Genomic DNA, 26,283 nt, shown 5'->3' on the forward strand with positions numbered 1-26,283 from the left:
TCACTTGCTAACATATGTGACCAGACTAAACAATTTGGTCAGCTGTTTGCGCCACCACGATTCAAATTTATTAAATGGTGCTTATAACATTTTACATTGTTTTTCTCCCCCATAACCCTATTCTTTTAAAGCGACGCAGTCTGGCACCCAGCCAACGTGGTCCTCTGCGGCCCGAGTCGCGGCACTCCTTCACGCCGCCCCTGCTGAAAAAAAACAAGCGAGCCTGCCAGCAGGATCTGGAAAGGGAGCAGGAACTGGACCGAAAGCGCCAAAGCACTCTGAGAGATACGAACGATTCGGTAGATCTACCTCTGCCCATTCGCTTTACTGCAAACAGCGAATATGAACGGGCTATTGCAAAGGTGCTCTCCCGGAAGTTCAAGGTTCCCATGGACAACTACATCCCGGATTATGGGGGAAAACGAGTCCTTGGCGTGCGGCGTTGCATTTCCCGGCGACCTTTGCACGATCCGCTGGCATGTAACGCCCTTGTTCTTTTCCACCCACCCGCATACACGGAGCACGAACGAATGGCCATGGATCCCAGTCAGGTGCTGGTGCACGTAGTTGTGGATCCGCTGCTGAGCAACATTCTTCGACCACATCAGCGCGAGGGCGTGCGCTTCATGTACGAGTGTGTAGAGGGAAAGCGTGGTGACTTTAACGGCTGCATTATGGCCGATGAAATGGGCCTGGGGAAAACGCTGCAGTGCGTCACGCTGGTGTGGACACTTCTTCGGCAGAGTCCTGACTGCAAGCCTACAATTAACAAGGCTATAGTTGTATCACCGTCGTCGCTTGTAAAGAACTGGGAGAAGGAGTTCACTAAGTGGCTACAGGGACGGCTGCTCTGCCTCCCGATGGAGGGTGGTAATAAGGAGAACACTATCCGCGCCCTTGAGCAATTCTCTATGACATCATCGCGACTGGGAACGCCCGTCCTGCTTATTAGCTATGAGACATTCCGCATCTACGCGGATATTCTGTGCAAATACGAGGTGGGAATGGTCATATGCGACGAGGGACATCGATTGAAGAACAGTGACAACCTCACTTATCAGGCTCTGATGGGTTTAAAAACAAAACGTCGAGTCCTGCTCTCTGGTACTCCCATTCAAAACGATCTAACTGAGTACTACAGTCTTGTGAATTTTGTGAACCCAGAAATGCTTGGCACAGCGACCGTTTTTAAGCGCAACTTTGAAAGCAGCATTCTGCGGGGCCAGAATGCAGACTCCACGGAAGCGGAGAGGAAGCGGGCTATTGAAAAGACGCAGGAGCTGATAGCACTGGTCGATCAGTGCATCATTCGTCGTACCAATCAGATTCTTACAAAATACCTACCTGTAAAATTCGAAATGGTCATCTGCGCAAAGCTTACGCCAATTCAGCTTGAGCTTTACACCAATTTCCTAAAGTCGGATCAAGTTCGCCGGAGTCTGGCGGGTAAGCCAAGCTTTTATAATATTAAACGTTTGTATCAATTGAAAATCTTTTAAGACTGTGATGAGAAAGCATCGCTTACGGCCCTAGCGGACATTACAACCCTCAAAAAGATTTGTAGTCATCCGGATCTTATATATGACAAGCTCACGGCACGGGAAAAAGGCTTCGAGAATTCGCAGAATGTGCTGCCTATCAATTACAAACCAAAGTGGGTAAAAATGTACTGATATCGAGCCAATTAATGTCAATCCTTATGTTTCAGGGATCTCAACCCAGAGTTAAGTGGCAAGTTTATGCTTCTTGATTTCATGCTAGCCGCTATACGAGCAGACGGCAATGACAAGGTCGTCCTTATCTCCAATTACACACAGACCCTTGACTTGTTTGAGCAGTTGGCCAGGAAGAGAAAGTACGGATTTGTGCGTCTTGATGGGACTATGTCTATCAAGAAGCGCTCGAAGGTTGTTGACCGGTTTAATGACCCGGAGTCGGACAGCTTTCTTTTTATGTTGAGCAGCAAGGCTGGCGGGTGCGGCTTAAACTTGATCGGAGCCAACCGGTTGTTTATGTTCGATCCTGACTGGAATCCGGCAAACGACGAACAGGCGATGGCCAGAGTTTGGCGGGACGGACAGAAGAAGCCCTGCTACATATATCGACTTGTCGCGGTAAAGATATGATTATTCTCTTCTAAAAGGTGGTACATTTAACACTTGTTTTTAGAGCGGGTCTATTGAGGAGAAAATCTTGCAGCGCCAGACGCACAAAAAATCCCTGTCGAGCACAATCATTGACAACAATGAGTCGTCTGAGAAACACTTTACTCGGGACGACCTCAAGGATTTGTTTAAATTTGATCCAAACATTCTTTCCGATACGCATGAAAAGTAAGAAATAGCTTTTTTATTTTTTGGTATACTTTAATATGTTTCTGTTAGACTTAAGTGCAAGCGATGCGTAGAAAACATCCAAACGAAGCCACCTCCGGATGATACGGACTGCACCTCACACTTGTCCCAGTGGTACCATTGCTCCAACAATCGCGGTCTGCCTGACAACATTCTCGCCCAGGCCTGGACGGACAGCAAATGCGTCTCTTTTGTGTTTCACCACAGATCACAAGCTCAGGAGATTGTGGCGAAGCCAGAGGAAGAAGAATCTTCAGAAACCACCAGTCGCAAGCGTCCATCTACGCCCCCCAGTGACGACAGTGCTGACGAGGATTTTATTGGATTTTAGCAAGTATTTGCAGTTTATTGTTAATAAATTTGCCGGGTTTCGTTTACTTTAGTCTATTCTTAAAATAATTTTTCTGGCTTCCTTCGCAATCTTAACATTTAAATAGTTTAACATTTCAAAAATGGAACCAGCACAAATTGTAAACGTGCTAGGGGATGAAAGCTCTTTTTAACAAATCTGGCAAACTAGGAATCAGTCCAGAAAATGAGTTTATTCTCTTGTCAAATACTGATTATTTTCTACAATCTAAAGTGGTAGCCAATCATGTAAAGTCAAATTGTAGGTTAACGTAACACAGTACAAATAATCTTCGTGCCCATAGGAGTTTGGAAAAATTCGGATTCTAATGTGAATTCATTTGCTAAAGCATAAAATTGTGATATTAAATTAATATCTACCTCCGCTAGCACGTTCTTCTCTGCACAATAAAAGCAACATAGCATATAGCAACGTTCGGATTAAAACCCTGTCAGATACAGGTAAATATTATGTAAATATAAGTATTAAACCATTAGCAGTGTTAACACAGTCAATTGAACACTTGATGTCTGCAGGTTTGAAAGCTACACATCAATGATTTTATGCTCTAGCTCCACCCAGACGTTGCTCTTCTCTGGCGCCTTTTGTAGCGGGGATGGCTGCTGCTGCAGCTCGGCTAGAAATCCTCCGATTGCCTGATAGTATCTAAAAAGCAAGCAGACGTGCGGATAAATGGGATTTTGAGATTATTGAGCAGCCCATACCCGTCTACTATCCAGGTATCGTTGTGCGATCCTCCGGGGAATTCGAGCAAGCGCTTCAGCTCGCTACCGCATTTGGTATACAAGGCACGCATCATGCGCGGTGGCACTAGGTTATCTGCAAGGCCGGATATAAACAAAAATGGAACCGAACACTTGCCAATTTTGCTTATGGAGTGATACTGTAAAAAGATCATTAAATATAGAGTCATTATGTAAACAACCAACTCGGCCGACGGCTCACCTTATTCTTAAACAATAGATTTGGTATATACTTCACAGAGGGATGCACCAGCTCCACGGCCATTTCCCGTATGCTGCTGAATGTGTTCTCCACTATTGCGCACATTAGTTTCTGGCCGTACACGGTATCGGCGGCCACGTCAACGACCACTGCCCCGCCTAGGGAGCGCCCAAAGAGGACCAATTGCGAGTGGTCTAAGTCGTGGCGGGTGTGCAGGTAATCAATAGCTGCCCGGGCGTCGGTAACCAGGCCTCTTTCAGTTGGCACTCCGGTGGACAGACCGTACCCGCGGTACTCCACCATCAAAATGTTGCAGTGGAGATGGTGATAGATGCCCCAGACCTTGGACGAAAAGCAAAGTTTCGTGTTAAAGAGTTCTAGACAAGTTTGTGGCCCCTCTTACGTTCTGCATGCGATGTCCCATGTTGCCAGCGTTGCCGTGAAAGTAGAGCAGAGTGGGCACAGACTTTGAGCGCTCCTCCGGCTGACTGATCCAGAAGGCATGCAGCGTGACATTATCGGGCGTCTTGATGCTGACAGTGATGTGTGGCAGATTGTGCATTGTGGGAATGGGTATGTAAATGCGGGAGTTGGCTGGCAGGTCCGGGTGATAGAGCAAAAGGTCTTGGGCGTAATAGAATATCACTGAAAGCAGAGCCTTTTAATTAGGAATGGCTGCAGACAACAAATACGTACTCAGGATTATTCCAGCGAAGAGCGCGAACGTCATGTAACCCCCGTAGAAGTAATAAAAAATGAAGCACAACAGGAAGGCAGCGAGTACTCCCACGCCCACTCCTCGGGACTTGGGCAATGCGATGCCCACTTCTTTCATAATTAGTTATTGTCCAGCTGCGCTACATGTCCAATCCTCTAATTTAATTAAATAGCAGTTCTAGCCACAGAACACAAGCCAAGGATTGTAATTGTACACCGCCGACAGCTGACTTCAAAGACACCTGTGCGGTGCGATATGTTATCGATTGCAAGTACAGTAAGCACTTTTTATAAGCTGACCTTTTTGAATTGAGACCTATTCAATACATTGAATAAGTTTGTTTTTAAATTTTTATTAGTTTTTATTAGAACTAAGTTATAACAACATTTTTAACAGGTTTTAATTTTGAAAATCTTGAAAACAAGAGTGCATTGTTTTATGTTGAAGACACTTTTCCATGCATTAGATTTTAAAATGTAGTTATTTTATTGACGTTTTAGTAAACCAGTTGTGATATAAAAGTTAATCATTTTTATATACAAATTACATTTAGTGTGTATAGAATTAGCTGTTGTTAAATTGCCTGTTAAGAACTACATATGCGTGTAATAGTTTTTTGGCTATGATAAAAAACTTTTGATTAAGCATTATTGAGATGTAGTTAATGTAGTTGTTTTATTGACATTTTATTAACCCAGTTGTACAAGTCTATCATTTTTATATACAAATTACATTTAGTTTAAATAGAATCAGCTGTTGTCAAATTGCCTGAAAAGAACTATGCGTGTAATAATTTTTTCCATGATATATAACTTTTAAATTAACACTATTGAGATGAACGTTATTTTACAGTGAATTTTGTATACAAACAAATATAATAATAAAAGAATTTTATTCTTGCTCAAAAAATTTATATTGTTAAATATTTTACCATGAAATATCCCATATAATCGCTATCGCGCTCTGGCATTCCTATTGCAGTTCGCACGGTCACACTAATTCAAAATGGTGGAAAGATTTCTGCTGCGTCGCATGAGTAAAACGTGAAAAACGATCTTTTTGTTTCGAAAAAGTGCATTTAAAAACAAGTGGCCTGCAGGAAAAACAAAAACATTTGTCAGCGAACGTAAACAAGTGGATCCCCTGTATTTAATGAGCGCTACAAGGCAATTGTGTGTGCTACCACGACAATATAATGAGCCAGGTGAGTAGGCCTTGAAAAAGCTGTGAATATCGAACGTCGGTGTGTGCGGAAAAGTCGGAAAAACTATGAATTTCTTCTATCATTCGAAACGAGACGGATCAAACCACTTTGATCCAAGTTGTCGTGTGAGTATAAACGTAAAACAAGTGCTACATACGTGACAAATGCTCCGTTTTGTGGGCGTGGCTGTTCAGCCCCGAAGTCCATAGAAGCCCCCTTGTCGCGAGACACCCGCACTTTGATGGCTCACCGTGCTGCTGCTGGTGAAGCATTTGGAGTTAAGGATGGTTTTCAACGTCGTCCCGACTGTGTTTCATCCTTCCGACACTGCCTGATTGCTCCCAGGGCTACTACGTGGCAGCCAAGGTGCATTTTGCAAAAATCCATCGGGTACCCATTTTCGCAAATTCCCCCTAAAATCGAGAGTTTTGGTTTGTTTTTATCGAATGCGGCTATAAAAATCCTTTAAAATGCATGGATTCCATTGTTTTTCCAACCAAATTGAAAATTTTCTTCGATTACGTAATCAGAAATTGCTAGGTGCAAAGTTTCCCAACGAAGATTTCTGGCCAAATTCCTAGGGATTTGAACCCGCCAAAATACAACCGGCATATTAATTTCTGGAAATCCTTTCTTTTTTAATGGAACCAGTTATTAAAAATAATTTTCCCCGATGTAATGAACCTATTTTCGGAGTTAAATACCTTTGTATTGAAAGATCGGGTCCAGGAGACTCAGAACCCGCTTGCTTTTAAGGATATCCTGGTCTTTTACTGACCACCAAGTCGTGTCTTGTGATTACCGCGTTCTGTGTTAAGTGGTCATGTGATTTCTTTGTCTACCGTCCAGAACCGTGTCACTTTACAGATTTTTCTCTTAATTTAGATGGTTTAAAGTGACCTAATCGAATTTCTGGAGAGGATTAGCCCTGTAGCAGCCACTGACGTGCAATTTTCTTATCGTTTTTCCACCCCAATTTATTTTACAGCCTCTTTACTAAGGCCAAGCCTCAAACATTTGAGGATAAACGTTGTTTTATTACTGTTTTAGCGCTTTTTTAATTGGGTCTTATTTTTGAAAGGATTTCCCATTCGAAATGTTAGATTCAGCCTTGCATTAATGTCGGATGGCAAGGTAAGATGGTTTTCGGTTGTTTTCGGTGCACTTTTCCGTTGTACAGATGAACTCAGGGCAGGATTTCCCGACACAGAACGCGAATTTTTGAGTTAATTTCTTTTAATCTATTTAGGCACTCAATGAATCGGCGAATAGTATTGGCTCAGATGAACAAGACGAAAATCGGGAGGAGACCAATGGCACTGACCAAAGTGGCAGTGGCAGCGGCAGTGGCTCCTCGGGTTCGGACTCAGACTCGGACAGCTCCTCGGGCAACTCCAGCGATGGACGCAGTTCCCCAGATCCAGCGGCCAAATCGGCATCGGTGGCAGGGTTTCCACCGACCGCCGCAGCTGCCCAGGCGGATAGCAAGACAAACGGGTTCACAGACGACCAGGAGGACAGCTCCAGTGACGGGTCGAGCGGTAGTGATTCTGAGTCAGATGCCGAAGGCCCAACAGATCAAGGGGACCAGAGCAAGAACAATGCCAACACGAGCAACAGCACGAGCAGCAGCTCGTCCAAGCCGGAGCAAGAGGAAGAGGAGGAGGACGATGAGACTGAGGCTGGTCAGCAGCAGCCAACCAGCGATGCATCTGCTGACGAAGCTAGTGATAGTTCTGCCAATGTCTCACCCACATCCTCCAGCAGCAGCAGTGTAAGTCGGGATGCGCAGATCTTACCTTTAAATATTCTAACCTTTCTCCGCGCAGGAGGAGGAAGAGGAGGACTACAGACCCAAACGAACGCGCCAGGCGCGCAAGCCACCTACTGCTGCCGACAAACCCAAGAAAGCCCCTGCCTCCAAGAACAAAAAGAAAACGTGAGATTGTCAGCAGCTTTCACCATTTAACCTTTTTATTAAAGGATTTATTTTATTTAAACCAGCTGGGACTCGGACGAAAGCGATGAAAGCGAGGACAGCGATGAGGACATGTCCACTGCACAAAAGCGCAAAACAGCAGCAACTGCCTCCCGATGTAAGCCCACACAGCAACAGCAGAGACGGAGGGTGAAGTCCTTTAGTTCGGAGGACAGTGACGATGATGATGCTAGCAAACGGTAATGATCACGTCCCTGATGCTTGCTTCTCCTTTCGATTCATGTTCCTCCTCTTTGAGCAGCTGTGCTACCCGTCGCACGGCCGCCGCAGTGAGCTACAAAGAGGCTTCTGAAGACGAGGCCACCGGCTCCGAGGATCTGCTGGAGTTCGAGTACGACGAGAGCCAGGCAGCCACCAATGCGGCTGCAGCAGAGGAGGAGGAGAAGTGCGAGACCATCGAGCGTATCCTGGCCCAGCGTGTGGGCAAGAAGGGTTGCACCGGCGACCAGACAACGATCTATGCAATCGAGGAGAACGGCGTCGATCCAAACGCCGGGTTCGATGAGAAGCAATGCACAAACGCTGAAAGCGAGTCGCAGTTCCTGATTAAATGGAAGGGCTGGTCGTACATTCACAACACATGGGAATCGGAGGCTACCTTGCGCGACATGAAAGCCAAGGGCATGAAGAAACTGGACAACTTCATCAAGAAAGAGCAGGATCAGGCCTACTGGCGCCGCTACGCCGGGCCTGAGGACATCGACTACTTCGAGTGTCAGCAGGAGCTACAGCACGAGCTGCTTAAGTCGTACAACAACGTCGATCGTATAATCGCGAAGGGCTCCAAACCGGACGGCGGCGCCGAAGAGTATCTGTGCAAATGGCAATCGCTTCCATATGCCGAGTCCACCTGGGAGGACGCCGCCCTTGTGCTTCGCAAGTGGCAGCGTTGTGCGGAGCAATTTAACGAGCGTGAGTGCTCCAAGTGCACACCATCCCGCCACTGCCGAGTAATCAAGTACCGCCCGAAGTTCTCACGCATCAAAAACCAGCCGGAGTTCCTCGCGCCGGGCTTGACGCTCAGAGACTACCAAATGGACGGTCTAAACTGGCTACTGCATTCGTGGTGCAAGGAAAACTCAGTGATCCTGGCAGACGAGATGGGCCTCGGCAAGACCATCCAGACCATCTGCTTTCTGTACTCGCTCTTTAAGCTGCACCACCTCTACGGCCCGTTCTTGTGTGTGGTGCCGTTGAGCACCATGACGGCATGGCAACGGGAGTTCGATCTCTGGGCGCCGGACATGAACGTGGTCACGTATCTTGGCGACATTAAATCGCGCGAGCTCATCCAGCAATACGAATGGCAATTTGAGGGCTCCAAGCGGCTGAAATTCAATTGCATTCTCACAACGTATGAGATTGTGCTGAAGGACAAGCAATTCCTGGGCACGCTCCAATGGGCTGCGCTGCTGGTGGACGAGGCTCACCGTCTGAAGAACGATGACTCTCTACTTTACAAGTCTCTCAAGGAGTTTGACACAAACCACCGTCTGCTTATTACCGGCACCCCGCTGCAAAACTCGCTAAAGGAGCTTTGGGCTCTGCTGCACTTCATCATGCCGGACAAGTTTGACACGTGGGAGAACTTTGAGCTGCAGCACGGCAATGCCGAGGACAAGGGATATACTCGGTTGCACCAGCAGCTGGAGCCGTATATCTTGAGGCGAGTGAAAAAGGACGTGGAGAAGTCGTTGCCTGCCAAAGTGGAGCAGATCCTGCGGGTCGAAATGACCTCCCTGCAAAAGCAGTACTACAAATGGATTCTCACCAAGAATTTTGATGCGCTACGTAAGGGCAAACGCGGCAGCACCTCCACTTTCTTGAACATAGTCATCGAGCTGAAGAAGTGTTGCAACCACGCGGCCCTTATTCGGCCCTCGGAGTTTGAATTGATGGGTTTGCAGCAGGATGAAGCTCTACAAACGCTCCTTAAGGGTTCAGGAAAGCTAGTGCTTCTGGACAAGCTTCTCTGCCGGTTGAAGGAGACGGGTCACCGCGTGCTAATTTTCTCCCAGATGGTGCGCATGCTGGATGTGCTGGCTGACTACCTGCAGAAGCGTCACTTCCCTTTTCAGCGCCTCGACGGCAGCATCAAGGGAGAAATGAGGCGCCAGGCCTTAGACCATTTTAATGCCGAGGGTAGTCAAGACTTTTGCTTCCTTCTCTCCACAAGAGCCGGTGGCCTGGGCATAAATTTGGCGACCGCCGACACGGTGATTATTTTTGACTCTGACTGGAATCCGCAAAACGATTTACAGGCGCAGGCGAGAGCCCACCGCATCGGGCAAAAGAACCAGGTGAACATCTACCGACTGGTCACCGCCCGATCCGTCGAGGAGCAGATCGTGGAGCGGGCCAAACAAAAGATGGTGCTGGACCACCTGGTCATTCAGAGGATGGACACCACGGGCCGCACTGTACTGGACAAGAGCGGCAACGGACACTCGTCCAACTCAAATCCATTCAATAAGGACGATCTGTCGGCCATCCTGAAGTTTGGCGCTGAGGAGTTGTTCAAGGACGAGCAGGACCATGACGATGACCTGGTATGCGACATCGACGACATTCTGCGTAGGGCAGAGACCCGGAACGAGGACCCGGAAATGCCAGCCGATGACTTGTTGTCAGCCTTTAAAGTTGCCAGCATAGCGGCATTCGAGGAGGAGCCCAGTGATTCGGCCAACAAGCAGGACCACGATGCCGTCGGCGAGGAGGACGACAGTAAGGACTGGGACGACATTATACCGGAGGGCTTCCGCAAAGCGATCGATGACCAGGAACGGGCCAAGGAGATGGAGGATCTGTATTTGCCGCCTCGCAGGAAGACTGCTGCTGCTAACCAAAATGAGTCGAAACGTGGAGCTGGAAAGGGGGCCAAGACTAAGCAGCAGGCCGACGACTCCGGCGGCGACTCAGACTACGAGCTGGGCTCCGAGGGCAGTGGTGACGATGGCCGACCTCGTAAGCGAGGCCGTCCTACGATGAAAGAAAAAATCACTGGGTTTACGGATGCGGAGCTTCGTCGCTTCATCCGCAGCTACAAAAAATTTCCCGCCCCCCTTCACCGCATGGAGGCCATCGCTTGTGATGCTGAGCTGCAGGAGAAGCCGCTGGCGGAACTGAAGCGCCTCGGAGAGATGCTGCACGACCGCTGCGTCCAGTTTCTGCACGAGCACAAGGAGGAAGAAAACAAGACTGCGGCGGCGGACGAGACGCCGGGCGCCAAGCAGCGCCGAGCCCGCGCCACCTTCTCAGTAAAGCTGGGTGGCGTTTCTTTTAATGCCAAAAAGCTGCTGGCCTGCGAGCAGGAGCTGCAGCCGCTCAACGAGATCATGCCCAGCGTGGCCGAAGAGCGCCAGCAGTGGAGTTTCAACATCAAAACGCGCGCACCGGTTTTCGACGTGGACTGGGGCAATGAGGAGGACACCAAGCTGCTGTGTGGCATCTACCAGTACGGCATTGGATCCTGGGAGCAGATGAAGCTGGATCCCACGCTGAAGCTTACGGACAAGATCCTGCTGAACGACACGCGGAAGCCGCAGGCCAAGCAGCTACAGACTCGTGCCGAATACCTGCTCAAGATCATCAAAAAGAACGTGGAGCTAACCAAGGGTGGCCAGCGCCGACAGCGTCGTCCCAGAGCTTCGAGAGCCAATGACGCGAAAGCAGCCAGTCAGTCGGCTAATTCGAATGTGGAGAGTAAGTCGCACGATGCCGAAGATGCTGCCAGTACAGTCGCCGAGAACAATAGCAGTCATGTCGATCCATCAACCTCGTCACCGCACAATGCTCCGGCCGGTGAGCAGTCGAGTAGCAGCGTAAAGAAGACTAAAAAGTCCAAGGCCCGGTCGAAAAAGAACAGCGCCTCGGACAACAACGGCAACAAGCCGATGCACTTTACGGCAAACAACGAGCCTCGAGCCTTGGAGGTGCTGGGCGACCTGGATCCGAGCATATTCAATGAGTGCAAGGAGAAGATGCGACCAGTAAAGAAGGCCCTAAAGGCCCTGGACCAGCCGGATGCCAGTCTTTCTGATCAGGATCAACTTCAGCACACCAGGGACTGCTTGCTGCAGATCGGCAGACAGATCGACGTTTGCCTCAATCCTTATGGCGAGCCAGAGAAGAAGGAATGGCGCAGCAACCTTTGGTACTTTGTGTCCAAGTTCACGGAGATGGATGCAAAACGCCTTTTCAAAATCTACAAGCATGCACTCAAGCAAAAGATAGGCGGCGGCGAAGAAGCGAGCGTGGCAAAGGGGAAAGCCAAGGATGCGGTGGAAAGTCCCACCAAGTCCAAGCGCAACGGGCTGTCGGCTGAAGACAAGGAAAAGGAGCGAGAAAGAGGTGGTGGAAAGAAAAAAAGAGGGACAAGGACAAGGAACGTACGGGACAGTCGCGATACTCGGAAACAGGTACTCCGTCTTCCGGACGATTCGTTAACGACTCCCCTTTGAAGCGCAAGCGGGACGACATCGAAGCCGAGGCGAACAGTGGGATGCCAGGCGGCGGGATCGGCGACCATCTCAAGTCCATGTCCTTCAAGCGGCTTAACATGGATCGCCATGAGGATCGCAAGAAACATCATCGAGGCGCTGACTATTACGGCGGGAATGGACCACCGATGGGCAGTGGAGGCTACGAGGGGGAGGCAGCAGTAGCACCCGCCGACAAGGCCCGACCTCCCCCTCGACGCCAAACAGTCGTGGAGGTCGAGGCGGCTATGAACCACCACCCACTCCATCCGGATACACCCCGGAAATGGAGCGGTGGCATGCCCGCGAAAGGTAAGGGCAATGTGCTTGATGGGTTTTTGTAGGAAGGACTTCAAATGTGATTTTATGTTGCAGATACGGTCAGGAATACAAACGAGATCGCTACGATGGGTACCCGCGCAGTGGAGGAGCTTCGGGTGGCTATCATCGCGACCGCGAACGCCGTCCCGACAAGCGAAGGTAATTTTTCCGTTATTATCTGTAATTTGTTTTTTCTTATGCTCTGTCATGTATATTACAGGTATCAATCTGGCATGCCGCCTCACGCCTACCCAAGCCACTACCTGCCGACCAACTACTATGGAATGCCGAATGGAGTCGTTCCCGGCCTGGCGCCGCCGCCGTCCGGTTACCGCAGTGATCCACGCGGGTATCCGGTGATGCCGCGCGATTATCCTGCCGACTACAGACGCAGCGATTACGAACGGCGCACACAGACTTGAGGAGCCGGCTCAGGAATCCGCATGGAACTGTCTATTGTACATATGAAGCCTAGAGTTAAGCGCGCCTGGGAGGGTGAATCCCGCCCAGCGACTTACCAGAAGAAAACCAACCTGCATACAATACGTTAAGCGTAGCGCCCTACACCTGTATAAGTAATACCTAGCAGCTAACTATATTTCTATACATAATTTCACATCAGATCGCACAGAAGGCATGCCAAGCACTGCATCATCCAGGGTTTGGAGGCAATACCTGCAACCTAATTTTAGACTTTCTGTGTATAAATCATAGGCTTTAACTCGTTCATCATTAAAAACATTATTTTTATACTATTCACCTGTACAGAAGGTGCAGCGAGATAAAAAAAAGTGTGCTGTGTGGTATGTGGCCCATAATGCAAACAAGTCGTTTAAAAGCTTTTAAACCAACAACAAATTCTCACTATATATTTAAACACTTAGGTATGTTTGTAAACACAAAAGCAATTGGGGTCGTTAAGGAATCGTATCAAGGTTATGAAATATGGCAGCGGAATAATCATTTGTTTAATTGTCTATATTGCATTCTAACTTTTATATACTGTTTAGAAATAAAGAATCAGCGAATGATCCAGAGAATTGTAATTTAGTGAATATTAAAGATTCTAATATTAATGACATATGTATAAGAATAAAAAGTACGTTGTAGTGTCTGAGAAATCTATAAAGTATATATCAATAAATTATAAAGTGTATTAAACTAAATCAATGTTTAATAGATTGTTCTATTATTATTCATTAACGCTTCTTCAAATTTTAACGTGTTGAAAGATCGGTGTTTCTTATCATCTCGTTCCTTTGGAAAATCAATCAATCGTCGCATTCTTGACTTCACTCGCATGTATCTTCTGCTTCAAGAGTTTTCCAACACTCATAAAAACCATATAAACAATGGATAGCGAACTGTCTGGATCAGAGCTGGGAACCCAGGAATACTGGGAGTCTAGCTATAATCGTGAGATTAGGAACTACAAAAGTCACGGAGATGTGGGCGAGATCTGGTTCGATGAGGACTCCCAGCAGCGCGTGATCGACTGGCTGCTAAAGCAGAAAGTAGACAAGAAATCAAATGTGCTCGACCTGGGATGCGGCAATGGCATGTTTCTCGTGGGGTTGGCCAACGAAGGGTACGACCATCTGACCGGGGTAGACTACTCCCCCAAGGCCGTGGAATTGGCCCAGAATATTGCAGGAGACAACAAGCTAAACATCACATATAAGGTGGCGGACTTAACCCAGCCGCAGGACGAGCTGGGAACCTTTGATGTGGTTCACGACAAGGGGACATACGATGCGGTCAGCCTCTGTCCCGATAATCCCAAGGAAAAGCGCGCCCTTTACCTGAAGACTGTGCATAAATTGCTACGAACTGCCGACAGTCTTTTTGTCATTACATCATGCAACTGGACAGAGGAAGAACTGGAGAAGAGCTTTGCCGAGAAGTTTGTAAAGCACCACACAATTCCTACTCCGACCTTCAAATTTGGAGGCAAAGTGGGCAATGTGGTTACCTCAGTCGTATTTAGAAAGCTTTGAATAAAGAACAAATTTTCCAATTTTATAAAAAAATACCAAAACATTTATTTATTTAAAATTTTTGAATATAATATTGCAATATAAAAATATAAAACCATCACACAGTAAAAGGTCACACAAATTTCATGCAATAAATTTTTTGTGTCATCGAGCAGTGACGCCAAGTGGCAAAACTTTGTGGAATGGAATTGCCTGTTCCTCGGCGAAGGCCAGGAAATCCATGCCATAATGTAGAATGAGCTTCATGAGCATCACCACGTCTGCCTCTGCCTGGTGGGAACTACCGGCTGGTTGTTGAAACTTTCTAGTGAACAAATTTTCCAATTTGTAAACATTACGAGGCGGAAACCGCTTAGTTTCGGCGCACGTTAAACCGCTGAACAGTTTGCGTCTCGATCGGAACACTTGGGATTCCCGCTTGACAGGACCCTGCCTTTCCAGGTCATCCTCGTCATCGGCTAGTCGCCTGCGCTTGACAGAAGCTTCCGTTTGTGTCACAATAGGACGTTTCGGAGTCGTTTCGTTTCTGGATCGCCAGTCTGTTTCCTTTGCGGGTTCCGACTCCTCGAATGCGGTTTCATTTTCTTTAAGCGAGTCAGGTTCATGTGTAATCTCTGGCATTGGCAACAAATTTTGTTCTTTAAAGCGGTTATCGTCGATCTCCAAAAAAGCACGTAGTGAGTCCAAGCATGTAATGGATTCCGGCAGCTCAACATTAAGCTTTTGAAAAATTTTTTTCATGATGGGGAAATCGAAGTTCCAGCCATTGTGAGCTACGAGACAAACCGGAGCTGGCAAGTGCTTTAAAAAGCTGACGATAAGTTGCGCGGAGTCCCCATCCAACTTGGACTCCCGCTCCAGCAAGTAATTGCTCAGACCTAGTGTGCGATACAGTACATGGATGAATCACTAAGTTGTAAAAAACCTTATCAAATTTATAGATTACCCGTAATGCTCTCCGAATCCGGATGCACCATCATAGAAGGTTGGAAGAGCAGGTTCAATTTGTGGACCACGCGTGGTGGATCGGGCAACTCCACTGGCTCCTGCTTCTTATCCTGACCAACATCTTTCTTGAGAAGGGCAGCTTCAAAGGCGTAAATGCACAACTCTGTAATTCCTACCCGATTGTTATTGTACACAGGCAAGTTGGTCGTCTCCAGGTCCAGAACGGCAAAAGTTGATATCTTCGGGCGATCTTCGAACAAAACCTCTTCCTTCGTACCCATTTTGAAGACTACTAATATTTAGAAGCCCGTTTTAAATGCATTTTAATTTATTCGGTTTGTTTAAATGTTATAAAAGGGGGATTTCCCAACACTGTACCACACATGAAGATGGCACCGTGACACAGTCGTGGCTTACACAGGTTCTTAGTTGTTAAAATTAATGTATGTATATTGAATTATATTTTCTGTTAGCGAAATTTTAATGAAACCCTAAGGGTATAGTTAATATATGAAACAATTTGTGTTATCGAAAGAAAAAGCAGTCTTTTGAAACACATCATTTTGAGTTGCCAACTGCGCAGGTCGTGTCACGAAAGTCAGGCCAGGACTCGCTGTCAGTTTCTAGCACATAAAAAATAACTTTTTGTCGGCAGGTAAATTCAGCATTTTGCGTGAGTATAATTATTCCGGGAAATGGATGCTAGCTACAGGCAAAAAAGGGAGTGGCTTAATAGCCGTGGTTCAGATAACGGCAATGGCAACTACGGCGGCAATGGAGATGGCGGCTATTCTGGCCAAACTGCCGGCCGCCAAATGGGGAGAAACGGAGGGGGCTGGGCCCCATGGTCTAACTCTAACTCGAACTACTTGTCTGGCATTTCCGCTGACTACCCTGCTGCCCCGCAGGTTGGTTCTCTTTGGAGCCGTCAAAAATCGAATTGGAACGAGGACCGTAACAACCAAGTCTGCCCAAGTAGCGCCATGAACAATCAGTTGTTGTCAGGCAATCGCGGCGGTCCTTCAAACGGGGACCAGTGGCAGCCCATGCAGATGCAGGATGAGGTGCGGGGACCACCCGATCATATCAGCGATGCCGTCTCCGCTCTTAGCGGAGCCAGGCGCAAGTGGTACTACCGCTACCTAAATACGGGCAACGGGCACGAAGAATCCCTGAGAAAGGCCATAGAGAGACGTACCAATCCGTCCGGATTTAAGGGTGGTGCCCTCAAGTGGTACGACAAGTACATTGACATGGGTTTAAGTGAGAAAGAGGCTCGGGCCAAAGTTCTGGAGTACCAGAAAAGTCACCCAATCCATCGGCCGGAGAAGTGGGCACGCTCTGACCGCGACCGCAAGCGTCCGAAGCCGCAGGAGTCTGGTGACCGCGACCGCAAGCGTCCGAAGCCGCAGGACTCTGGTGATCGCAACCGCAAGCGTCCCGTCGAAAACAGCCGGGCCAAAGAGGAGCCCAAGAAACAAAGGAGGACCCCGGAAGGGCCTCCAAAAGCTGTGGGCTCCAATAGGAAAGGCTTTTCCATAGCCGTAATGGCGAAGAACTATCCCGAAGTCATAATGAGCAAGGAGCAGCTAACTATGATAGAGGCTGCCCTCGTGGATGAGATGCGCAAGGGCTGGAAAAGCAGCATCAACTTCGGAGGCATCGAATTCCTTCCCGGACTGATTCTAGTTGTCTGTTTGGACATGAACTCCAAGCAGTGGCTGGAACAGGTAGTCCCCAAGATCAAAGTGGTACCGGGAATTACACTATCGTCTTGTAGAAAGAATGAGATCCCCGCCACCAAGGGGTTTACTGTCTTGGTCCCACGCTCTTTTGAAGAGCCCGATCAAGTAACAATGGATCTTTTGAAAGATCAGAACTCGGACCTCCTGTCGAAAACCTGGCGCTTATTCCGTGTTAGCCAGCTCAAGGACGGCAAGGTACTGTACATCAGCATTGGCGACAAGGCTTTCGACCTGTTGCAGAAGAAGGACTTGACCGTCAGCTACCGCTTCAGCCAGCTCTCGTGTCGTCTGATTAGCGGAAAGGGTGCCCTTAAGGCGCTTCGCGCGACCCGCACACAGGCACTCAATAAAGAAGCTGAAAATGCTGAGACAGCCGAAATTGACTTGACTGAGGAGGATGCCGATGAGGATGCCGAGGAGGATATATCTCAGCTTGAGCTGACAGTTGTGGACGAAATAAGGGGGGACGATGACGAAGAGGCAGATATGGTTGATGAGCAGCGCGAGGAAGATGAAAATGGTGAAGGGGAGCTCGATGAAAAGGAGGGAATTGCTGGGGAGGAGGTCGAACCTGAGGAGGAGAACGCTGGTGAAGACCACGAGCAGGAGGAAGAGAATTGTGGTGAGGAGCACGACCTAGATGAAGAAATTGGTGGTGGGGAGCACGAGCCAGAAGTGGTTGAGATCACAAACATAGATTGAGCTCCTCCTCGTAAGTATACACCATTTGCAGAAAGCCCAAGGCGTAAAGGCGATCTCAAGGTAATTTCTGATTTTATATAGCATAAAACAGTCCCTAACTCATTTTAATTTTTTTCCAAAGGCATTCGATGCGTAGCGACGTTCAAAACCTTACAATTACTAACTACATAACACCCAAGACTTATTCGACATAGGACTTTAGCAGTGGGAAGCTCATACGCCATTGGCGTATATTATCATTACTCGAAGAAAACTTGTTCCTTTTAAATATACATATATTACCGCTCAACGCAACATTTTTCATACACTGACGTCATATTTTAACATAATTCCAAAGAAATCTGAAATGTTTTTGATATAAACTATTGCTTTTGGACAAAGCATTGGAAAAACACTAAAAAGGACACAAATATAATCATACATGCATCGAAAAATTCCAAACGAGTGTTTTATTATTAAAACTTTTGTTGATTAAATTTGCTTTACTGTGCAATTAGCAACAAACGAAATACAAACGTTAAATTACGGTCAATACACAACAGCATTTACAGAGACTCTTACAAACTATGTGCATGTCAATACTTTGGGGTTTCGAATCCCGACGTTAAATTAAATTGTAAAATACATTCGAGAAAATCCATGGCACACATCATTGGTGTCACGAGCGACCTAGACACCGGCGCTGGTCACGGACTTGGCGTCCTCCGATTTTGTATCGCAGTTTCGCGGCTTAACAGAAAATTGAAGGTAGTCTTCACGCGTGGCTGCCTCGTACTCCTGTACCAGGCAGTCGACCGTTTCGCGCGAATCGTCCAGCTCGCACAGGTCATCCTTAAAGATGTCCTCGCGCCGAAACTGATCTAGAAAAGCGCCGCGCTTGCGCAGCTTGTCGTACTGGTTCAGTGCCCGCTCGAACAGCAGACAGATGCTTGTGTGGTTGGCCAGCATCAGGCCGGAAACGCGATGGTTGCTCTGCACGTAGGGCGAGGATCGGGAGAGGGCCACTTGAAGGGAGGTCGGCCCCCAGGGAATAAACTGCGCCATCTTGCGATCCCGAATGCGCTGCAGCGACTTGTGCACCTGAGTGGTATCTACCTCTCCCTGGATGATATTTAAGATGGAAATGTAGCGGTGGTGGTTAGACTTGTCAGGCCCTGTGGACACCATCATGTTCTTGGGCTGCAGCAGACGACGCATTACATCTAAGACAGTGGTCTTGCGCACATTAACCGTTTGTTGGCAGTTGACGTCCGAGTCGCTCGTTAGCGGCGTGTAACCGGTCATGAGAAAGTGCAACTGGGGTGTCGGGATCAGGGGCGCCATCAGACCGATGAGATTGTTGTTCATGTAAGACGGATACCGCAGCGTGGTCGTGCTTACGCTCATTATGGTGGAAACCAGATTGTTGATCTGGGAAAAGCTCGGATTCTGGATGTGTAGGCGATCGCAGGCGATTCGGTTGAGGGCTGTGTTGTCTAAAACGACCACACTGTCCGCCGCCGTGGTCAGTCGCTTCAGGGTTAACATGGAGTTATAGGGCTGCACAACAACGTCACTGATTTCGTCCTGATTTGGAAATACACTAAACGTTTGTATCAGCTTTTTAGGATAGCGGTCCGCCAGCCGTTCCATGATAAAAGAACCCATTCCCGAACCCGTGCCACCCGCAATCGAGTGACATAGTATAAAGCCCTCCAGCGAATCGCTTCCGTCGGCCTCGCGGTCAATGATGTCAAAAACCTCCTCTTGCAGCTTGTCACCCTGGCTGTAACCGGAGGCCCAGTTGTTGCCAGCTCCACCGCCATGTTTAGATAGGTATACATTTTCGGGGTTATAGAGCTGGGGAAACAACGGTGTGATTAGCCTTAAGGATTAAACTTTTTTTCTCAAAACCGACCTTGGAGTAAGCTGACCCCATTATGTTATTAATAACTCTTGGTTCCAGGTCTAAAAGCACTGCCCGCGGTATGTAGTGGTCGTCGTCAGCCTGATAGAAAAACACATCCTTCCGGTCCATGCCATCGTTGGCGAAGTCCTCCAGTACGCCGCTCGGCGAGATGCCATGCTCAAGGCACAATCTCTTCCAGAACTCAAAGCCAACTGGGGAAGAGAGTTATAAATAACCTGGATTTATCCTTGATTCGCAAAACTCACTTTGATTTCCGCATTGTCCCAGCTGCAGGGTAATTATTTCACTTGGCATTGTGGAGCGTTGCAATCGGGCCAAATTATTAGGGTAGTTTTTTACGTTACCTGTGTAATCTTTCTTTGATTATTGTTCCTTTGAAAACAAAAATAGACTAATAAATCATCGGACTGTGGCAAATTTTTAAAAAATAGCCGCAGCGGGGACCTATTTGCAATTAATGCTAAAAAGTTAGTGTTGGTAAAAGCACCAATAATGCATGGGCAAACATATTAAGGGGCACAGCTAGTGTGAAGTTTTGAAAAAATCAAAAAAAATTTTTCATATTTTGGTGGAATACACCTTTAAAAATAACATATTAAAATTTAAAATCGATATCTAAAAAAGTTGCGTGTTTTAATCTGATTAAAATTCGAATTTTGGCAGGCCAAAAACGACCAAAATTTTGAGTAAAATTCGAATTTTTTTAAATGCCGCCATATTGTCAATTTTTGATATTTTTTATCGTAGTTCATTGTACAGACAATATTATCTAGTTTAACAAGAATTTTTTATTTTTTGATTTAATCCACGGAGAAGGACGGAATCACTACAGCAGTTAAGGCCTTTTTTTTAGCGCCCTTGGAGATCGACTAAAACTTAAAAAATATTTAATTTTTTTTCTTCAAAAATTTCACTGTATATTCTAAAAACATGTATAAATATATTCTGAAAATTTTGAAATAATTGATAAAGTAGTTTTTTTTATAAAAACTCCCAAAAATACCCTTGTTTTTAGTCCGTCACACTAGTTGTGCCCCTTAAAAGGTTGTCTAAGACAGTTTCAGTTTCATAATTTTATGTCAAGTCAATTACAATTTTTTTAAATCAACAATACTGACTTCAAAGCAACGAAATTAATTCAGTTTTTTTAGGGCTGCAAACTTATCAGTTATCATTCATTAAAAGTGAAAAAAATTGTACAACTTTTGTATTTAGAGATGAAACAAAAACAGTGTTCAAAACCGCGCTATCGACAGGCTTGCAAAATCGCGTTGCCCGCGCAGTTTTCTTTTTGTTGATATCGGGTGGCGAAAGAAGCGGCATCGGCAGTGAAACACAACCTTCAGAAAAAATAGATTTTCGGTGAAATTATTTTCATATAGCTGCGAAAAGTTAATCTCTTTTACCAGACCTCAACACTGCACAATGCCCCGCGCCAAGGCCTTGAAAAAGCAAACAGAGGCGGTGCCATCTGAGCCCACTGATCCCACTCCAAATGGGATAGGAAATGTCGCCGCCGACCAAAACCCCGCTGCCGGCGAAGAAGCTAAAGTTTCGACGAAGGGAAAGCCACGCTCTAAAAAGGCCACCAAGACAACCGTTGCTGTGGAACAGTCTTCGGAAGTTGAGTCGGAACAGGCTCCCCCGGCAGTTGCACGTGGAAAAAAAAAACAGCAACCAAAGGATACAGAAGAAAACGGTGAGGAGGCGGTGGTGTCTAAGCCAAAGGGACGCGCCAAAAAGGCGACTGCAGACGCTGACCCATCTGGCAAAGCAGCAAAAGCTAGGGCCAAGAAGGATACCACTTCTGCGCCAGAGGAAGAGGCGGCTGTTTCGTCAAAGGGACGCTCGAAGACTGAGAAACCAGCGGCTGCCGAAGAACCAAAAGCCAGGGGACGAAAGCGAAAGGAGTCGGCGGCCGAGGCAAATGGGTCGGAGGAGCCGGCAGCACCTCCCAAACGAAGGACTAAAAAGGAAGCATCACCGGCGAACCAGGAAGAACCAGTGAACCAGAAAGCTGAAACAGCGACTGCCAAGCGGGCACGCGGAACCAAGCGACTAGCAGACTCGGAAATCGCAGCTGCTCTCGAGGAGGAAGAAGTGGATGAGGAGCCTCCAAAGGCTGCTAGCAAGCGAACCAAGAAAACCAAGGTGGTCGAACCGGAACCCGAGGGTGTAGGTGATGCTAAGCCCGAAGTAAAAGAAGTTCCGCCAAAAGCAGCGGCAAAAAAACGTACCAAACAAATAAAAGACAGCGATGCTGCGGATGAAAATGCGCCCAAAGCTGAAGGCAAGACCACCAAGTCACGAGCCAAGAAAGAGGCCAAAGAAGAGCAGCCAGCGCCTGTTAAAAAGCGAGGTCTGAAGATATCCAATGATAAGGAAAATGGAGCGGAGCCCGAACCCTCAACAGAAAACAAACCAGGTGAATAGAACTTTCTGAACTCACAAATCTAAGAACCATTTTTAAACTACTTTCTTTAGCAGTGCGAGGTCGGAAAAAGGCAGTTGGAAAGGTAGAAAATAAAGAGGAGGCAGCAGAGCCTGCAGCTGTAAGCAAACCAGGTAGGCAACGAACTCAAGAGGACTAAAATCTCAGTGTCATACTTAACTTGTCCCCACTCACAGGTCGCAGTCGGAAAAAGGCAGCCGCAGAGATTGAAAACGACGAAGACGATGAGGAGGTCAGCTCGAAAAGTATGTTGGCGGAGCAGTCCGGTTGCGGTGGAGCTGCCGTATTGAAAAGTTTGCAAAACATGCTCAACTTTTGTTTTCCAGCAAACAAGACAGCCAAGAAGGGGGATGTCAAATCCATTGGGACTTTGGATAAAGAATCTTTTGCCTTGCCAGTCGAAAAAACGTTTAACTTGAAAATATCCAGCTGGAATGTGGCCGGTCTGAGAGCTTGGCTAAAAAAGGATGGCCTTCAGTTGCTGGATCTTGAAGAGCCTGACATTTTCTGCCTGCAGGTCAGCTAAAATGCTCCCATTTAAAAATTAAGGGTTATCCAACATCGTTTTCCAGGAAACCAAGTGCGCAAACGATCAGCTGCCGGACGAGGTGACTCGCTTGCCAGGCTACCATCCCTATTGGCTGTGCATGCCGGGTGGTTATGCTGGCGTCGCTGTCTACAGCAAGATCATGCCGATAAACGTTGAGTACGGCATTGGCAACGAGGAGTTCGACGACGTGGGACGGATGATTACGGCGGAGTACGAAAAGTTCTACCTAATCAATGTGTATGTGCCGAATTCTGGTCGAAAGCTGGTTAATTTGGAGTCACGCATGCGCTGGGAAAAGCTCTTTCAGGCGTACGTGCAGAAGTTAGACGCTCTGAAGCCTGTAGTCATCTGCGGTGACATGAACGTGTCCCATATGCCAATCGATCTGCAGAACCCGAAGGCGAACACCAAGAACGCCGGCTTCACACAGGAGGAGCGCGACAAGATGACGGAGCTATTGAGCCTTGGTTTCGTGGACTCGTTTAGGCACCTATACCCCGACCGTAAGGGCGCCTACACCTTTTGGACTTATATGGCCAATGCGCGGGCACGCAACGTCGGCTGGCGTCTCGACTATTGCCTGGTCTCGGAGCGATTTCTTCCCAAAGTAGTGGAGCACGAGATTCGATCGCAGTGTATGGGCAGCGACCACTGTCCCATTACCGTGTTCTTCAATATTTAGATGTACGACCATTGTGTTTTGGGAACTTCATAATTCGACACATTTAATCTGTTTGTAACTAAGATTTGGTTTTATTATTTATTAATCCAAGGCTGTACAATAGGTACGGACCGATTTAGTTGTTAAACCGTCATTACACTTCATTTCACTTTTACATTCTGTTGTAGATCGACCAGTCGAATTTGTATTTTTGAATAAAGTAAGCTACTATCGCATTCTGAAGTTATTCTAGTTAAATTTTAAGGATATAAATCCTTAGATACTTTAGGTACAGAAAATTAATTTTTCAAAATATACTTTATTTGGTCCGTTATTCAAAAGTTTCCGCTTTTAACGGAAAATATCGATAGGTATAATCGCTCCAGTTGGTGCTGCCCACCCATTCGAAATATCTTTTCTATGTGTTGTGCTTCGTGTTGACAAAAAACATGAATTCCTTCCCGCCAAATATCAGGCATTCATTTCTTCTTATTCATCCGAACTAAAGATTTGCGAAATGGTTGCTACGCCAAACAAGGAAAATGCCTTGCTTTTGAAGGAGGAGGCCAAGAATGAGCCATCGGAGAAGCCGGTTAATCGGGATGAGGAGCAATATCTGGACATGCTGCGACACATCATCGCAAATGGTGAGGAGCGAATGGACCGGACAAGGGTTGGCACTCTATCCGTCTTTGGCAGTCAGATGCGGTTTAACTTGAGGGATTCTTTTCCTTTGCTGACGACCAAGCGCGTCTTCTTTCGCGGGGTGGCCGAGGAGCTGCTCTGGTTCGTGGCGGGCAAGACGGACGCCAAGCTACTGCAGGCGAAGAACGTTCACATCTGGGATGAGAACTGCACTAGAGAGTTCCTAGACAAGCTGGGACACACGGAGCGCGCCGTGGGTGATCTGGGACCGGTGTATGGCTTCCAGTGGCGCCACTTTGGGGCGGAGTACGGAACCTGCGACGACGACTACACAGGCAAGGGCGTCGACCAGTTGCGCCATGTGATCGACACCATTAAGAACAACCCGTCGGACAGGCGCATCATCATGTCGGCGTGGAATCCGTTGGACATACCGAAAATGGCTCTTCCTCCGTGCCATTGCCTGGCGCAGTTCTACGTTTCCCAAACGCGCGGTGAACTTTCCTGCCAGCTGTACCAGAGGAGTGCCGACATGGGCCTGGGCGTACCCTTTAATATCGCGTCCTACGCCCTGCTCACCTACATGATTGCCCATGTAACGGGTCTCAAGCCGGGCGACTTCGTGCACACCCTGGGTGACGCGCACGTCTATCTGAACCACGTGGAACCACTGAAGGAGCAGCTGACGCGCACTCCACGTCCCTTTCCCAAGCTAGTGATTAAGCGCCAGGTGCAGGACATCGAGGACTTCCGCTTTGATGACTTTGAGATTGTCGGCTACAATCCCTATCCGAAGATAAAGATGGAAATGGCAGTGTAGAAAACTATATTACTTCTAAAATTCTTAATCTTCTCCCCCTTATATGTATTAAGCTAAAAATTGAAAAGCCAGTGATCCAATTTCAAATGTAACATAAATATTAAACGATTTAAGCAGATTTTAATTATGTCCTTATTAAAATCTATAATTTATCCGCTGTATTACTAAAATTCGAATAAAAACTTTGGATTGTAAGCACATGAAACTAGTTGGTTTTTTTAGAACGAAATGTACAATTTTATAACACCGCCCAACATTCGAAATAAGGATTCAACTTATGTTTTTTAAACACATCATTTCATAGCTTTATTTGAATAAATTGTTGCTTTCATTCATCGTGTGTAGTGTGTGTTTGTTTGTAAATTCTCAGAGTAATCCATAATGAAGTATAATTGATTCTTAATAAATCTTGCACAGAGTATACCGTAAATATGCTATATAAATTTGCTTGACATTTTCCGCACTTAATATTGTGATTTTGTTTCGTTTCGGTTTCTTGGTTTTTGTCGTTTAAGTAATTTAATGAAAATTTGAAGAAAATCGTTAAGGTTTTGTGTCCATATGAGAGAAATCGACAATAATTCAATATACAATTTATGCACTTTAATTAAATTGGAATAATTGTTTTCACTTTTCTTCTGTGATGATTAAAGATAAATACATATTTGCTACTACAATACGATACTGTCCACCAATATTTTGACTATGTTTTATAACGACGAGAAAAAAACTTGCATAGTTTTCCATTTATAATATGTGGCATAATGTATTATGCAAGCTAACCGATAGACGAATAGAAATAAGTTTAAACTGTTATGTGGAATTCAATATGTTCGTTAACTTATGTTGAGCTTGAAAGAGCGAATGCCACTAGAGTTTCTGAGTTCAGTTAAGATTCAATATTTTTGTTACCGTTTTGGCTAAAGTGATTCCTTCATCCGTTGCCTTTGACTTGCGTTTAACAATAGTGCTTAAAATTAGTACCTTTGACTAAGTTCGTTTCGACTAAGATTTGGTTTTAATTAATTTATAATATATTTTAAGTGTTTCCATTTCTTACTTGAACATTTAAACATATATAAAGAGCGTCTTTCCGTCCGAAACTGACTGATGACTTGCACTACAAAATGTTATTTCGTTTCCTTGTAATGTGATCGTTAGCCGGGTCTTGTTAGAGGATGCTACAGCTGAAAGAAAGATCTGGGCCGGGGGAGACTATCAACCCAACTTCCGGATTTCCGCAAGGAAAAAATAAGGGGAAACGATTGAGCAGCGAATTCCTGCTAAGATAATATTGCTTGCCCTACATTCATCTTTGGGAATCTAACAGATCGTCCGGGGCGCCAGTTTCCTGCATATATATAGCTACACCTAAAAGCCATCAATTACACTTCTCAGATAGATTTTCATTTTGTTTTCACACGAGTGGTTTATAGTATTTCTTCGATTCTTGCTATTCAACATT

At 46.5% G+C, this 26,283-nt stretch overlaps 9 protein-coding genes across 13 annotated transcripts; 6 read left to right on the forward strand and 3 right to left on the reverse strand.

The window, feature by feature from the left end:
* The first annotated feature begins 18 nt into the window (after positions 1-18).
* Positions 19-2,731, forward strand: LOC108092298 (DNA repair and recombination protein RAD54-like). The gene is made up of 6 exons (XM_043207949.1): positions 19-77; positions 132-1,446; positions 1,501-1,654; positions 1,709-2,114; positions 2,170-2,333; positions 2,385-2,731. The coding sequence occupies exons 1-6, from the start codon at positions 75-77 to the stop codon at positions 2,683-2,685; spliced, it is 2,343 nt and encodes a 780-aa protein (XP_043063884.1). The 5' UTR covers positions 19-74; the 3' UTR covers positions 2,686-2,731.
* On the reverse strand, positions 2,670-4,632 carry LOC108092512 (protein ABHD13). The gene is made up of 5 exons (XM_017192131.2): positions 4,366-4,632; positions 4,073-4,314; positions 3,670-4,011; positions 3,429-3,607; positions 2,670-3,369 (listed from the first exon to the last, which is right to left on the reverse strand). The coding sequence occupies exons 1-5, from the start codon at positions 4,502-4,504 to the stop codon at positions 3,249-3,251; spliced, it is 1,023 nt and encodes a 340-aa protein (XP_017047620.1). The 5' UTR covers positions 4,505-4,632; the 3' UTR covers positions 2,670-3,248.
* Positions 4,633-5,378: 746 nt separating this feature from the next.
* Positions 5,379-13,559, forward strand: LOC108092429 (chromodomain-helicase-DNA-binding protein 1). The gene is given in 9 exon segments (XM_017192009.2): positions 5,379-5,591; positions 6,841-7,365; positions 7,421-7,530; positions 7,596-7,769; positions 7,832-11,949; positions 11,952-12,238; positions 12,241-12,380; positions 12,444-12,548; positions 12,610-13,559. Coding segments are annotated over 9 exon segments (5,670 nt in total). The 5' UTR covers positions 5,379-5,582; the 3' UTR covers positions 12,812-13,559.
* Positions 13,560-13,737: 178 nt separating this feature from the next.
* Positions 13,738-14,419, forward strand: LOC108092460 (EEF1A lysine methyltransferase 2). The gene has a single exon (XM_017192049.1). The coding sequence runs from the start codon at positions 13,742-13,744 to the stop codon at positions 14,384-14,386; it is 645 nt and encodes a 214-aa protein (XP_017047538.1). The 5' UTR covers positions 13,738-13,741; the 3' UTR covers positions 14,387-14,419.
* On the reverse strand, positions 14,407-15,732 carry LOC108092459. The gene is made up of 2 exons (XM_017192048.2): positions 15,333-15,732; positions 14,407-15,264 (listed from the first exon to the last, which is right to left on the reverse strand). Exons 1-2 carry the CDS (start codon positions 15,613-15,615, stop codon positions 14,531-14,533), a joined length of 1,017 nt encoding a protein of 338 aa, XP_017047537.1. The 5' UTR covers positions 15,616-15,732; the 3' UTR covers positions 14,407-14,530.
* Positions 15,733-15,897: 165 nt separating this feature from the next.
* Positions 15,898-18,222, forward strand: LOC108092457. 3 transcript variants are annotated; one of them, XM_017192046.2, is made up of 3 exons: positions 15,905-15,989; positions 16,243-17,841; positions 17,903-18,222. In XM_017192046.2, the coding sequence occupies exon 2, from the start codon at positions 16,318-16,320 to the stop codon at positions 17,779-17,781; it is 1,464 nt and encodes a 487-aa protein (XP_017047535.1). In that variant the 5' UTR covers positions 15,905-15,989; positions 16,243-16,317; the 3' UTR covers positions 17,782-17,841; positions 17,903-18,222. The 3 variants fall into 3 exon arrangements, with proteins under 3 accessions (XP_017047533.1, XP_017047535.1, XP_017047534.1); XM_017192045.2 differs by having other exon boundaries at positions 15,929-16,007; XM_017192044.2 differs by having other exon boundaries at positions 15,898-17,841.
* Positions 18,200-20,146, reverse strand: LOC108092458 (tubulin gamma-1 chain). The gene is made up of 3 exons (XM_017192047.2): positions 19,936-20,146; positions 19,679-19,881; positions 18,200-19,620 (listed from the first exon to the last, which is right to left on the reverse strand). Exons 1-3 carry the CDS (start codon positions 19,982-19,984, stop codon positions 18,451-18,453), a joined length of 1,422 nt encoding a protein of 473 aa, XP_017047536.1. The 5' UTR covers positions 19,985-20,146; the 3' UTR covers positions 18,200-18,450.
* Positions 20,147-20,820: 674 nt separating this feature from the next.
* LOC108092542 (recombination repair protein 1) lies at positions 20,821-23,589 on the forward strand. 3 transcript variants are annotated; one of them, XM_043207962.1, is made up of 5 exons: positions 20,824-22,115; positions 22,175-22,255; positions 22,319-22,387; positions 22,469-22,659; positions 22,715-23,589. In XM_043207962.1, exons 1-5 carry the CDS (start codon positions 21,116-21,118, stop codon positions 23,372-23,374), a joined length of 2,001 nt encoding a protein of 666 aa, XP_043063897.1. In that variant the 5' UTR covers positions 20,824-21,115; the 3' UTR covers positions 23,375-23,589. The 3 variants fall into 3 exon arrangements, with proteins under 3 accessions (XP_043063896.1, XP_043063897.1, XP_017047662.2); XM_017192173.2 differs by having other exon boundaries at positions 22,178-22,255; XM_043207961.1 differs by having other exon boundaries at positions 20,821-22,115; positions 22,178-22,255; positions 22,319-22,659.
* Positions 23,590-23,785: 196 nt separating this feature from the next.
* LOC108092433 (thymidylate synthase) lies at positions 23,786-25,023 on the forward strand. The gene has a single exon (XM_017192015.1). It carries the CDS (start codon positions 23,871-23,873, stop codon positions 24,816-24,818), a length of 948 nt encoding a protein of 315 aa, XP_017047504.1. The 5' UTR covers positions 23,786-23,870; the 3' UTR covers positions 24,819-25,023.
* Positions 25,024-26,283: the final 1,260 nt, after the last annotated feature.

This window comes from Drosophila ficusphila, unplaced genomic scaffold (genome assembly GCF_018152265.1).
Source record: "Drosophila ficusphila isolate 14025-0441.05 unplaced genomic scaffold, ASM1815226v1 contig_412, whole genome shotgun sequence".
Taxonomy (NCBI): domain Eukaryota; kingdom Metazoa; phylum Arthropoda; class Insecta; order Diptera; family Drosophilidae; genus Drosophila; species Drosophila ficusphila.

Excerpts from the sequence above, each read along its gene's own strand:
- LOC108092298 (XM_043207949.1), top strand. Across the intron at positions 1,447-1,500 it reads AGTTCGCCGGAGTCTGGCGG|ACTGTGATGAGAAAGCATCG; the intron begins GTAAGCCAAGCT and ends AAATCTTTTAAG. Across the intron at positions 1,655-1,708 it reads CCTATCAATTACAAACCAAA|GGATCTCAACCCAGAGTTAA; the intron begins GTGGGTAAAAAT and ends CTTATGTTTCAG.
- LOC108092512 (XM_017192131.2), bottom strand. The coding sequence starts at position 4,504 with ATGAAAGAAGTGGGCATCGCATTGCCCAAGTCCCGAGGAGTGGGCGTG. Across the intron at positions 4,315-4,365 it reads CTTCGCTGGAATAATCCTGA|TGATATTCTATTACGCCCAA; the intron begins GTACGTATTTGT and ends CTCTGCTTTCAG. Across the intron at positions 4,012-4,072 it reads TGGGACATCGCATGCAGAAC|GTCTGGGGCATCTATCACCA; the intron begins GTAAGAGGGGCC and ends TTTTCGTCCAAG.
- LOC108092460 (XM_017192049.1), top strand. The coding sequence starts at position 13,742 with ATGGATAGCGAACTGTCTGGATCAGAGCTGGGAACCCAGGAATACTGG.
- LOC108092459 (XM_017192048.2), bottom strand. The coding sequence starts at position 15,615 with ATGGGTACGAAGGAAGAGGTTTTGTTCGAAGATCGCCCGAAGATATCA. Across the intron at positions 15,265-15,332 it reads GGATTCGGAGAGCATTACGG|GTCTGAGCAATTACTTGCTG; the intron begins GTAATCTATAAA and ends ATCGCACACTAG.
- LOC108092457 (XM_017192044.2), top strand. The coding sequence starts at position 16,030 with ATGGATGCTAGCTACAGGCAAAAAAGGGAGTGGCTTAATAGCCGTGGT.
- LOC108092458 (XM_017192047.2), bottom strand. The coding sequence starts at position 19,984 with ATGCCAAGTGAAATAATTACCCTGCAGCTGGGACAATGCGGAAATCAA. Across the intron at positions 19,882-19,935 it reads GGGACAATGCGGAAATCAAA|TTGGCTTTGAGTTCTGGAAG; the intron begins GTGAGTTTTGCG and ends TCTCTTCCCCAG. Across the intron at positions 19,621-19,678 it reads TGGGGTCAGCTTACTCCAAG|CTCTATAACCCCGAAAATGT; the intron begins GTCGGTTTTGAG and ends TTGTTTCCCCAG.
- LOC108092542 (XM_043207961.1), top strand. The coding sequence starts at position 21,116 with ATGCCCCGCGCCAAGGCCTTGAAAAAGCAAACAGAGGCGGTGCCATCT. Across the intron at positions 22,116-22,177 it reads CTCAACAGAAAACAAACCAG|TGCGAGGTCGGAAAAAGGCA; the intron begins GTGAATAGAACT and ends TTTCTTTAGCAG. Across the intron at positions 22,256-22,318 it reads TGCAGCTGTAAGCAAACCAG|GTCGCAGTCGGAAAAAGGCA; the intron begins GTAGGCAACGAA and ends CCCCACTCACAG.
- LOC108092433 (XM_017192015.1), top strand. The coding sequence starts at position 23,871 with ATGGTTGCTACGCCAAACAAGGAAAATGCCTTGCTTTTGAAGGAGGAG.